Source organism: Trachinotus anak, unplaced genomic scaffold (genome assembly GCF_046630095.1).
Source record: "Trachinotus anak isolate AG129_WGS33_773 ecotype Australia unplaced genomic scaffold, CSIRO_AGI_Tana_v1 ptg000014l, whole genome shotgun sequence".
Classification (NCBI taxonomy): domain Eukaryota; kingdom Metazoa; phylum Chordata; class Actinopteri; order Carangiformes; family Carangidae; genus Trachinotus; species Trachinotus anak.
Window position 1 is genome coordinate 21,460,675 of NW_027273865.1, and position 13,219 is coordinate 21,473,893.

General features: G+C 39.9%; 2 protein-coding genes across 3 annotated transcripts; both read left to right on the plus strand.

The window, feature by feature from the left end:
• Window positions 1–329: 329 nt before the first annotated feature.
• On the plus strand, window positions 330–3,536 carry cbln18 (cerebellin 18). Its single transcript, XM_071496698.1, has 7 exons — window positions 330–424; window positions 1,492–1,591; window positions 1,879–2,058; window positions 2,161–2,319; window positions 2,520–2,608; window positions 2,727–2,807; window positions 2,985–3,536. Exons 2-7 carry the CDS (start codon window positions 1,492–1,494, stop codon window positions 3,111–3,113), a joined length of 738 nt encoding a protein of 245 aa, XP_071352799.1. The 5' UTR covers window positions 330–424; the 3' UTR covers window positions 3,114–3,536.
• A 2,961-nt stretch (window positions 3,537–6,497) lies between these two features.
• On the plus strand, window positions 6,498–13,117 carry tagln (transgelin). Of its 2 annotated transcripts, XM_071496082.1 has the most exons (6): window positions 6,511–6,639; window positions 10,684–10,726; window positions 11,516–11,704; window positions 11,822–11,993; window positions 12,158–12,260; window positions 12,363–13,117. In XM_071496082.1, the coding sequence occupies exons 2-6, from the start codon at window positions 10,715–10,717 to the stop codon at window positions 12,499–12,501; spliced, it is 615 nt and encodes a 204-aa protein (XP_071352183.1). In that variant the 5' UTR covers window positions 6,511–6,639; window positions 10,684–10,714; the 3' UTR covers window positions 12,502–13,117. The 2 variants fall into 2 exon arrangements, with proteins under 2 accessions (XP_071352184.1, XP_071352183.1); XM_071496083.1 differs by lacking the exon at window positions 10,684–10,726 and having other exon boundaries at window positions 6,498–6,639.
• The last annotated feature ends 102 nt before the right edge of the window (window positions 13,118–13,219 follow it).

A 13,219-nucleotide genomic window follows, 5' to 3' on the forward strand; every position in this document is an offset into this window, starting at 1 on the left:
TCCTCAGGGACCTGACAACAATGTTCACCAGCTGGTGTCCTCTGGAAAAAAGGCAACCAGACACCACTGTCCTGATTAGAGGTATTATGGTCCCAACAATAAGGTGCTGAAAGGTGCAACAAAATCAATTCTCGTTTTTTCACACTAAAGGAAAACCATACTGTACTGTATTACCAGGGATGCACTTCCCTGTTTTGCAACCTGTTTATGTGTGTGTGTGTGTGTGTGTGTGTGCGTGTGTTTGTGTGTTTGTGTGTGAGGCGGAGCTTCTGTCATTCACCTCCTCAAGGGGAGGATCACCTGTAGTGCATCAGTCAGAAGCTAAAAACCATCCCCTACTTAAAAACTCTGACTCACAGTTTTACAAACCCACAAAGAACTTGACACAGTCTTTCAGAACAAGGACAGGGAGGAACAAAAGACAGTAAGTTTTATGTTTCTATCCTTACATAGCTCTCACCAAAAATATAGTTTAAAAGAAAAACGTCTATCAGCCATCAACCACTGCAACAGCCTTGATAAAGATTCTGACCAATTATATAGTGTTGTCTTTTCTTTCTTCAATATTTTTTTCTAATTATTGAGTGTAATGATTCAGTGATGTGCCTTTGTGACACTAACAGTTTAGACAGGACGGGTCTTTACTTTTTTTATTTTTATTTTTTTAATAAAGCAAGTTATTGTTAGATTATATACCTCTAAGCACAATCACTTGTGTCATCTATACTTCCTGTTACTTTTGGATTATTTTGCCTTCATATTGCCGACCTAAATTAATATAATCTCATGTTTTCTCATGTTTTAGCTCTGTTTAGCACAGACAGATATCTCGGCTTTTAGCTGCTAGATATCTGCATTTCTTTAAGAGAAGTTAGTTAACTTAGGAAAGATATATAAACTTATTCAGAACAAGAGGCAATTGATTCATTTGACAAAAATGGGAAACACCATGGACCTTTAATTCAAAACCAGGGTGAATTTAGTTTAAAAGTTCACATAAACTATTGTTCCATCAGAATTTAAATGAATATAACATTATTTCAGTGTTGGCAGGTTACACTTAATTAATTGCATAATGGGCAGTTAATGAGAGTGGTAACACTCAACCATACAGTGTATTTGAGGCCAGAGAACCAAAACAATGGGCTGAAAGTGTATAAAGTGTGAGTAGATTTTGAGGTACAATCAATTCAAATCATCACATAATCCAGATTTAAACTGATTTAATTCTGAATCAGCCTACACACATAACATCTACAAAGGCTGCTTCAAACTCTGTGCCAGAATTTCACCATTAAACGTAAATGTAAACCCTGATGTGTCCAACAAGTGATAACAAAGATTTTTAATCACAGACTGGAATTTAGAAATTGTAAGATATTACAATTCAGGTGTAAATTACCTCCTGACACTGCACTGGCAATGCAGCCTTGCTTTTCTGGGTGCATATTAATCCATGATTGACCTGATACTCAATACGTCTTCTTTCAGATGCTTGTATTAACAGCTTTGTTCCTGTTGGGGTCGCTGTTTCTCTGTGGTCGCGTGGAGGCCCAATCCACCACCCATGAAATGCTGAAGCAGGCTGCACGTAAGACACACAAACTGCCACATTTTACTCATCCACACAGTTTATGCATTTTATGGTGGATATTATCCAGCTGTATGTTTTTTTTCTGAAAACTTTGCAAACCAAACATTAGTTGTTGTTTTTTTTTTTTACTTTAATTTACTTGATAAAGTCAACAGAGCAAGAATGTTTATCTGCAGCAAAACTATCCTTCAACCTTGCACAGTTACACGCCTCTGAACCCAGCGTTGTAACCTGTGCCCCCTCTTCTCTTTGTCCCTTCTCACCATTCCTCCATCCCATCCCAGTCCAGTGGAAGGGGTCTCTGACCTGTGACAAATGGGACTGCAATTGTACTTTCAATCGCCAGCGTGGATGCTGCTGTGGAGCCAATGATTTATACCAAGTAGAAGAGGATACCTTCATGAGGATTAAATATTTGTGGCATGACATCAGCACACTGAATAGCAGAATGCAGGCACTCACAGGTAAACACACTTAGACTGATGGATGGGAGACTTACACCAACAAGTACAGCAATGGACACTGAGCTTTGTTGTACAAGAAATCTGTCTCTGTTTTACTTGCAGCTGGTGTCAAGGTGTCCTTCAAAGCCACCATAGACCCAAGTATTGCCGTTACAATTCTTGGATCTACTGAACGCTGCTTTGGTCCTTTCAATACCAATGTGCCAATCCCCTATGGCATTGTCAGTCTTAACGATGGCATGGGATATAATCCTTCCTTGGGTACAAAACATACACACACACACACACACACACACACACACACACACACACACACACACACACACAGGTTGCACAGCCAAACATCCAGTTCCCTCCATCAAGATAGGAAAGTGTGTACCATTTACCCATCATTTCACATTAAATGCGCATGTAAAACATACATCCCTGCAGTTCCACTAACTCTTCCTCTCACTCTCCAGGTGTCTTCACTGCCCCCTGTGCTGGTGTTTATGTCTTTTCCTTCACGGTCTACTCGTCTGTGGAGGAGAATGCGCGTCTCTACCATAAAGTAAACAAACCAGATAGACTTAACAAATATCTGATTTCAGAATACATTCAGCTGGTATGACCACATAGCAATAGCAGGTCATTTTTATTGTAATTTTGTGTTTTGTTTAAATCTGTAGGTCCAGCTAATGTTCAATGGGAAGCCAACAGCCAGTGTGTGGGAGAACAATCGAGAGGATGGTGAAGACAGTGCCACTCAGGTAAGAAGTGAAAACAATAGTGAAATAACACTGGTATTCTGGTTGCCATATATCTAGTGATCAAATATTACACTTACATATCAAATGGAAAATTGAAAAAAAAAGCAATTTCCTTGTGACTTTGACATTATTTTGTATAATGGCTAAACATGACACTGTTTACGTTTATCTTCTCAGGTTGTGGTACTGGAGCTGCAGAGAGGTGATCAGGTCTATGCGGAGCTAACGTCCGGGAGGAAGCTCTGTAAATACCTGGAATATAATATCTTCACTGGTTACATATTGTACCCTTTAAATTATGAATAATAAACCAGTTTGAGAGCCATGCTACTGAACCTTTCTCACTCCAGGACCTTGAATGAATCAATTTGTACTTGCTCAGCTGAGATCAGAAAACTAGCTGCATTTATTCCCATTACGACCCACCAGATGTAGGTTCTTGGCCTATTGTGTGACAAGCCCCATAGAAACGCTACAGTAGATATAAACAGGACAAGTCGTACATATATAGACTCATGCATGTGTATACAGAGCAGGCATTTATGATCAAATTGAAAGAAAGACACACATATATTTTTGATTTGCATGGAAACAGAAAGTCACATGTCTGCAAATGTTTGCATCATTAAAAAGTATATGCTACAACTACAGTGATGGTTTGTGTATGGAGGAAGTGTGAAATTGTTTTGATTTGGACACAATAAAAGTTCATTTGACAGGTGAGGTACACTTAATTTCTATTTGGATTTTGTATTTCAGCCCACTTGCCACACACATACACACACACACACACACACACACCATGAATGGAAATAGGTAGCAGTCAGAGGCTTTGATATAATTTGGGAATGATTGGATCATAACACTGCTGCTGCTGCTGCTGCTGCTAACATTTGGCCTATTACAGTATTGTGTAACTCTGTAAACAAGTGCCTTACATGGAAGCTCATTACAAATGAATATAAACCACTGCCAGGCTGAGGAAATTCTTTCAGTTGAATAAACACATGATGTAGCACCAGATTACACACATGCTGCACACACAGGCAAACAGGTCCACACACACATTCCAGTGGGAAAGTGTCAATGAGGATCTATTTAATTACTTTAAAGAAATAGTGTGACAGTTTGGAAAATGCTAGATTTCAACTTGACAGTTAGATGAGATTATGAGACTTATATCTGTCCGTTAAATATAATGTCACATCAGGAGACGTTAGCTTAGCCTAGCACAAAGGCTGGAAACATCTAGCTATGTTGCTCTCGGTAGTCTTTTTACATGTAAAACAAAACCGATATAACATGAGCTTTAGAGATGTTGGCACATGGATTTTGTTACTTTTGTAGAGAGCTACAGTACCAATCAAAGGTTTTGACACGGTTGGATAGATGCTGAGCTAAGCTAAGATAACTAGATGCTGGTTGTAGCTTCATATTTAAAGGACAGATTTTGGAGTGGTAGCCTATTAATCCTCTTGTCTAACTCTCACTAAGAAAGTGAATGACTGTATTTCCCAAAAAATCTAACTATGATCATGACCTCTGGATGTTAGCAAAGGATCAAAGAACTCCATGACATCAGTAATATAATGGTATCACAATAATCATGTACTATCTTACTACGTATTTGCATTTGTATGTATTTTGTTTTCTAGCCTCTGCCATCTGCTCTCCCAGGAGATAGCATCCAGCCTACAAGCCAGGGACGGTGCATCATGCAAATGCAATGAGAACAGGTTAAACATTTATCAGTTCACAATTTTACCAGTGAAAAATACAGACAGCAAAGGGCATGGGGAAAATAAATAAACATGACATAATAATGCAGCAGAGGAAGGACTCCTTGGATCACAAAACAGCCAGTCACAAAGCAGGAGGTCCTGGTGCACAGGTGAACGCCATCATGTAGGAGGGGGGGCATTATCTCCCCTTGAATTGCAAAAAGTACATGGAGATAAAAGACCTTTATTTAAAAGGCTACATGATTGAAAACAAGATAGCACCTAAACAGCTGCTTGTGAATGCATACATCAAAATAAATACTGCTAAATGTACTGTATTTGACTTTATATTTCTGTTTGATTTGTTTTTATTTAGGTATTTTGAATCTTCCACAGTTTGCTCTAAGTCAACTATCAAAGGAAAATCCATCACATAAATACACACCCAGTAAAATACATGTGAATGTGAACATTTGGCAGATTAACGGACATGAGAAGAACACAGCCATATAACACGAGTATCACAGAATCAATCATGTAAAGACAGATGGACCAAAAAGTTTTTTTGTTGTTGTTCTTGTTGTTTTCTTGTGTCTATGACAGAAGTATGTTGTGTTATTGACATGGCTGTTTTCATCAATTAATTCATGCTGATGTGAATACATTTGTGTACACAAAAGGAAAATGCTGTACCCTTGTTATGTTGAGTTCAGAAATGGGTGGTGGTCAAGAAGAAAAAAAATTGGAATTGATTTAAGGCTAAATATTTGGGAAGTTTTCAGAAAGATGTAGTTTTTTTAGTTAAAGACAATTTCAGTAACTTGGAAATGTTTGCCTTAACACTCAGTCAGAATAGATCTCAGGATCTGTTATTACTTTGTCTTTGCGAATCCCACGTAACTGTGTAAAAGTAAGAGTGATTCCTTATGAGTTTCTCATCCTGAGTGTGATCTAACGTCAAACTTTCCACTGAGGTAGAAACTGCAGTTATAAATGTACGTTCAACGCCTCTTATATTGAAACTGGAGCGCCGTGCCAAAAAGTAAGCCGCCTGTAATGGAATGGAAGTGATGGAAATGTCATGAGTGGTGGAGTTTACGTCTACGCACACACACACACACACACACACACACACACACACACACACACAGACACTGGGTGCAGCTACTGAGGAGCACCCAGGACTTACATGGAATTCTCTGTCTGAATGATGATGACTGCTACTCCTCCTCACTCTTATCCATTTCTGTCTCTCCTCTGCCTCTCCCTCTTCTCTCCTTCCTCCTTTCCTCTCCATCATCTCCTCCTCTTCCTCCCCTCATCCTCTCCTCTCTTCACTTTCTGCCTCTCCTCTCCTTCATTCTTTTCTCCCCCTCTTCCCCTCTTCTCCTCTCCATTCTTTCCCTCCATCCTCCTTTCCTCTCCTCTCCTCCTTTCTCTCCTCTCTTTCTTCCTCTCCACTTCCTTCCCTTGTCACTGTGCAAAGATACAGAAGCAAAGTGTCACTTTTGACGTTGTTTCCTTCAACACTATATAACTCTTTTCCACATCCAGAGTCTCTTTCTTGATTTTCTTTAAATTTCATCTCTACTCCTCCCTTAAGCCCTCATCCTCTCCCTCATCATCTCGCAGCCACTTTGAACGAGCTGAGGGATGTGGTGAAAGTATTTGGAGAATTCCCCCTGACCAAACTAACACTGCCTGGCTGCTGCCTCCCTCCTCTACATGGAGCAGCTCTACCCAAATAAGGCTGGGCTTTTTAACTCAACGTGAGGGGAAGCGACGCAAAGACAGGGAGAGGGAGCTGCTGAAAGGCCATGCCCTTTTAGGGATGAAGTTTCCTTTTTTCCTTCCCCTCTCTCCCTCCTATTCCTCTGTCACACTCCCTCCTCCCTCCCTCCCTCCCTCCCCCCCTCTCTCTCTCTCTCTCTCTCTCTCTCTCTCTTTCTGTAGATTTTAGTGAAGTCATCTTTCCTCATCTGCTCCTTTTAAGCCGGCATTTTTGAGAGGGAGGTCCCTGGGAAGCATATACAAACACTCAGTCAAGCATCCACGCTCACCCCGCAAACTGCACTAGTGGCCAGCAGAGAACTGACCTATTCCTTCACACAGTGAGTATACTTTTCTTTTATTCCAACATAGAGGATAAAGTTTCCTGAAATGAATTTGGGACAGTCAGTGAGACAAATCAGCTGTGGCTTGATCAGCCATCACTTTATAGATCAGTCAGTCAGTACTTTTGAATGCATGAGGCCTTCTGAGCTTCTCATAAAAAAAATAAAAAATAAAGTATATATATATATATATATATGTATATATATATATATACTATACGTATATATGCATATGCCTCCATTGCACATATTTGAATATAAAATGACACTTGCAGGTGTTGTAGTCATTTCAAAATAAGAGCAATGTAATCTGTCACAGGTTAAGGGAGAGCTCTGTACGCAAATACACACTTTAAGATGCATCTGTGCTTGACTATGAGTTAAAAAATGGTTAAACAATGGTTATCGCATATGTTATATATAGAATATCAAAGGTTGTTCATGCAAAATGTATGTATGTAAAAAAGTATGTAAAAAGTTATTTCCATGGATTATATGTATCTTCTGTTTGAGTCAGTACTGTGTGGGTCTATCTGTCAGAATACTGTTAGTTACATGTGATAGATCAAGTAATTATTATTATAGTATTGTTCAGTGTCATCATAATTAGGTTTTACAATATGCTGTTTTGATATGGAGTCTGGTTGAACTCAAGCTGTCTGCTTTGTATTGGGTTTTCCACAATTACCTATATTTTGTCAGAGGATTGTCTCATCGCAAACAGACTCACTGTTTGTCCTTAATACGATTCAGATGTTATTGGAGGGTTGATATATTTTCCATGTGAAGCAAGGGGAGGAGAAGCAGAGAGGTGAGCCAGACAGTGTTGCATATCTCAGTCAGTGAACGTACTTTTATTTGCTGAAGCAAATGATCCACTGCCATACATGGGCTTTGGAAGCATGACTTCACAAGACATGAAAGAACACCACACTTCCTAATGAGGATGCAGATACAGATAAAGAGACAGGTATAAAAATAGTTCATAAAGACAGAGCCATTGACAGAGATATACAGAATGGCTTCTCTCCACATTTAAGTTCATCCAAACTTTCATACTCTGCTTATGAACATGGGTGTTTTATGACAGAGAAATACTTTAAAGTCTAAAAGATTGCTTGGATGTTCGGCCTGAAGGTAACGAGTTTATCATGAAATATGGCAGCTCACCAAGTGGTTCCAGTAAAACCAGGCCTGCAGTGGCAGAAGGGAAGTACCAGTGGGCAGCTCAGATTCTAAGCAGCAGCAACTGAAGCAGATAACACTATCTGCACTGTCAATCCTGTGGCAGCACATAAACACAGCAGAGCAGAGAGGCACAGTAGTTTATAATGCCAGAAAATAACCACATCCATGTAACAGTGCTGGGGCTCTGGCACTGAACTGAATTGGATAGTGCTATCCCTGCCTCAGTCAATGGAAATACAATGGTTCAAACACACAAAGAGTTTGTCAGAATAATCAGAACCATGAAGGGTCTTGGCAGCAGATTCTGAAAATGCTCTCTGTGCTAGTGAAAGTCTGGCAAAGAAGCGGTTTTCTCTGCAGCTGCCATAAAACAGAGCCATGTAACAAAAGTGCTCTGAGCTCATTGTCAAACTGCAGCACATCAGCTGGCAGGGGGAACGTCCTTCACCCTGATGACTCAACTCTGACATCAACACTGCTGAGCTGTAGTACAGTAAGATACTCTAACCAGTCTAACCAAAGCTTTAGCTCCTTTATTCCTACACCCACCTCTAATAACTTACACTGAGGAAAAAAAATATTCATGGTGACCACGTCCCCACCATCTGCATTCATAGCAAATCATTACATGGTGGTTTGCTGATTAACTGTAGAGGAGGCAAGGCTGCATGACGGCACATCCCCTCCGGCTGCCACAGTTGCCACAGCCCTCACACTGGTTTCCTGCCCTGGCATTAACTGATTTACCATGGTAATAGAGAAACAGAGGAGGAAAAACACAAGTGAAAGAGATGGATGGATGTAGGGATGGAGGTGATGAGGTCATGTTTGTGGTTTACAGCACTTTAGGACTCTTGAGAGGAAGCATTTTTTATATATATAGAAGCATTATATATGTATATATACTTACTTTCACTTGAAATCTGTGGTTTTGTCCTATTTTTGTCTTGTTTTTTCTTCATTTTCCTTTTTGTTTTGTATTATTTTCTCCTTATTTTTCATGTTGAGCTTTTTCCTCTTATATTAGTGCTCACTCCCATTTTTCATGAATCTTTAATTAAATTGTTTTAGTGACATTGTCCTGGTCAAGAGGAATGGCTGTTAATACAATAGTATAAGTTGTATGAGCTGTAGCAGTAACAGTAATTGCAATAGTTGTAATCCTACTAAGAGTTGCAGAATTAAATATAGCATTCTTCGCTTGCTAGAGGGTTATATTTATTGAAAATACAGTATTATAGCATGTTTTTATATTATATGATCACTGCCTTAAATATTTAAGGAGAAGCAGACAGAGAGCACAATCCTGAGTTACTGGACCTGGGCCAGGTCCCAAGCATAACAGCAGGTCCCTGGATACACATAAATACCAGAAATAGAGACCAGACTCAAACAGACTCATTCAGCTTCCAAAAATATTGTAGTGTTTGTTTGGTTGTCATGCAATGCACATATAGAGACTGAAACAGGACAAAACTTAAGATAGAAAAAAATTCTCTTCTCTTCTCTTCTCTTCTCTTCTCTTCTCTTCTCTTCTCTTCTCTTCTCTTCTCTTCTCTTCTCTTCTCTTCTCTTCTCTGGACAAGACATAAGAAGGCATTGAGTGCACATTGCGGTGAACATAGCTTCTATTTCTTTCCCTAAAAAGAGTGTAGTTTGTGTGATTTGCAATTGTGGTCCAGAGAGTACTTTATGAGGCTAAGAACTGGAGGCCAATGGAAAAAAAGAGAAGTTAACAGCATACCAGACAAGCATTTCTCTGTAATAATGATTATATAATGATGCATGTCAGTGGGAATAACCAGGGGTATGAGTGTGTGTGTTTGCCAGAGCAAGAGAGAAGACAGGAAGATAAAATATAGTATCTTGAACTTGTGGCTGCTTATAAGTGAGCGTGTTGCCCAGCATGTGTGTTTGGTTTTTTGCGGTCTGGAAAAAGACAATAGGGAATGAAAAGAATATCAAACAGATCTGGTGGTAACACTCTGTGGACAACTCTGGGCAGGAATCCATTAAAGACGCATGCAGACTCTAATATGCAGACATGCAGCATGCATCTTATTGCAGTGGTGGAACAAGTAAACAAATACTTAATTTAGCAGAACCACAAGGTGAAATAAATACTCTACTACAATTAAGTCCTGCATTAAAAGTGCATTAAAAACTAAAGTTTTTCATTTTAGTGAAAAAAGCTCTGATAAACCAATAGACAGACATAGTTAGCAACTAGGTGGCGAACAGCTAAAGAGACAGATAGTCCCCTTAGGAGTTGGTGGAGACCAAAACGTAGCTAAATGGGTGGTAAATGTTAGACTTAGATTCATCACGTCTGTGTCTTGGGTGTGTAAATAGGTATGCAAACAAGTTTCTCATATCAGTTCAAAAGGTGAGAATATGCCAGCATTGTGTTCACAACTGGTTTCTGCTGCCCTGTTACGAACTTTCTGATGAAAACCCTTGTGTGACTAATTTTAGGTCATGTGAAGAAGAATGGGATAGAAAGTAGAGAGTAGGGAAGGATGCAAGAGAGCAAAGGAGGAAAGAAATAAGGAAAAATGTAACTGAGGGAAGGAAATAAAGAGTACGTACTTGTTAGGTGTTGTATATAGATCATGATGAGATAAACTGACTTAACGGTCATACACCAGTCCTGTCTGGGGAATGAATACTACAGCCAGTTGGAAATATCCAGTAACCAATGAAAAAAAGACTTAAACAGCGTTGCCTATTGTTGTCAAACAGAGGTTTATTGTTGCCCATTGCAATAAGACTCTCCATCCTACGCCAGAGATGAGATGTCTCCAGTCAACTCATGGGTTTAACCTTTAACATTTGAACTTTGAACCTCTCCAGGAACAGGAAGTTGAAGTGACCTGAGATCAAGATGGCAGCAAAGGTTGTATGGTGCAGACAGCACTTTGACATGGGTTTTGCACTTGGCTGTTGGCCCAAAGGCAATACAGAAGCATAAAACAAAAGAAAAAAAAAGTGCTGGCAGCGATGTGTGTGTATGTGTTGAAAGGGACCAAAAGGGAGTGTGTGTGTGTGTGTGTGTGTGTGTGTGTGTAAAAGGAGAAAATATGCAAAAAGTCATCTGGCTGAAATAGAGCTCCCACTGTACACCACTTTGCCTCAGACACAGGTCCTGATTGGGCTAAATGGTGTGCATTAGGAGACATAACGCTGTTAATGCCACTGTTCTAAGACAGGTATTCAAAGTAAGTGCTGAGCATTTACGCTTATATACACGCTTTATACATGCATGTCATTAATATTTGCATTCTGTGTTTGTTATCTACAATATATACATGATAGGAATATCTGTGTTTGTAAGTAAATATGCCTTATGCCTAAATTTTTCACACACCTATGCATGATTGGAGGATGTATCAAAATGTTACTGCAATGTGAATACGTAAGGTGTCATGTATGGCCTACAAAGAATTATTTTGGACGAAGAGGTAGTTGGGATGTTACTACACAAGACAACAGTAAGTTTATAAAATATGTGTGTTGTCATGTTGCTGTAAATTGGCAAGATGGGACATAAGGATGATACCAGTGAAAATCCAACTGCTCATCATCACATTTATTAAGAGATAATTTTTTTCTTTGACTGTTTTCTTCTTTCATTGTATTCCTCTTGTTCCCTTCCCCACTCTCATCCCCGCTCATCACCTCTCAGGGCGTCGGCATGGCTAACAAAGGTCCATCCTATGGCATGAGCCGGCAGGTTCAGGATAAAATTGACAGCAAGTATGACCCTGAGCTGGAGCAGATCCTGGTGGAGTGGATTAACCGTCAGTGTGGCTCCAATGTGGGAAGGCCAGAACCTGGAAAAATGGGCTTCCAGGCTTGGCTGAAAGATGGATGTGTGAGTGCACCTCATATGTTTGACTGTTTTTTCTAGAATATGCTTTAAGATTAATGATCTTTTTGTTCCTCTTCTTCTTTTCTTCTCCCTTTCTGTCCCTCCATCTCATCTTCCTAGGTCCTGAGCGAGCTGATTAACAGTCTGTTTGCTGGTGATAAACCCGTGAAGAAGATCCAGGGCTCATCCATGGCCTTCAAACAGATGGAGCAGATCTCCCAGTTCCTCAATGCTGCCGAGAAGTATGGCGTCACTAAGACTGATATGTTCCAGACCGTGGACCTCTGGGAAGGTCAGGAGGTCATTCCTCAGTTACTGCAAACATTTAATGCTAAAAGATTAAATTGACCTGGGTTTAAGTACATATGTTTGGATGTGACAGTGCACATGTATGGAAACATCATAATGTAACTGATGGCAGGGTGAATAATCCTGGCTGTGTGTGTGTTGGAACAGGTAAGGACCTTGCAGCGGTGCAGAGGACCCTGTCAGCTCTGGGTAGCTTGGCCATTACCAAGGATGAAGGCACATACAACGGAGACCCTAACTGGTTCTTCAAGTAAGTCAAAGATGAAAAATAGAAACTGCTTTATTTAACTGACCCCCACTAGAATAAGTTTAGTTTTATTTATTTAGTGACTTTTTCAATGATGTGTTGCAGGAAAGCACAGGAGAACAAGAGAGAATTCAGCGATGAGCAGATCAAGGCGGGCAAAAATGTTATTGGCCTACAGATGGGGTCCAATAAGGGAGCCAGTCAGGAGGGTATGAGCTACGGAAGACCCCGGCAGATCCTGTAAAATCATGAGCCCCAAAACCTCTGCAGCCCCTGACTCCCTCTTAGATCCTGTTAGCTCCTAACAACTCCCCTTTCATCGTAAAACCTTCTCTGCTTTAGAATTTAGTTACTTTATAAAAACTTCTCCCTCCTCTCTTGACACTTGCCCCAAAAACCCATTAGTAGATGCTTGCACTGGTGACTGTTGCAGAGCTCACCATGCTTTGTCTTTCCCACTGCAGTTAGGACCAGTTCAACTGACTGAGTAAATAGTAACCATAAAAAAGACCAAGTCATTGCCTTGGAGGTAAAAGCACCAAGATGACTGTGCCAAAAGTCATTTTGTTCCCTCCTAATATGAAACAGCGTTCATATTACAGATGACTGACCACTAATGTCAGAATTATGGCACTGGTTTCCTTCATTTTAGAAATAATGCTTCTGACTCAGATTGATTTTTGTATGTAATTTGCCAAAGGGACATTCTTCTCAATTTTGAGTGGTGACACAATCTGATACCAGTACTCCTTAATCTTACTGTAACAATATTGTTCTACCACTTCCCACAATGCTACGCCTGCTGAATCAGCGCCAATATTTTTGTACATTGTCTTATTAAATAATGACTTTGAAATACATCTCTGAATTGACTTCGTGATTCTGCGTATTGAGTGTTGTTTTAAGACAGACTTCAAAAAAAATGTTAACGTATCCTTTACCTCCAGAGAATTTGTGTAAAG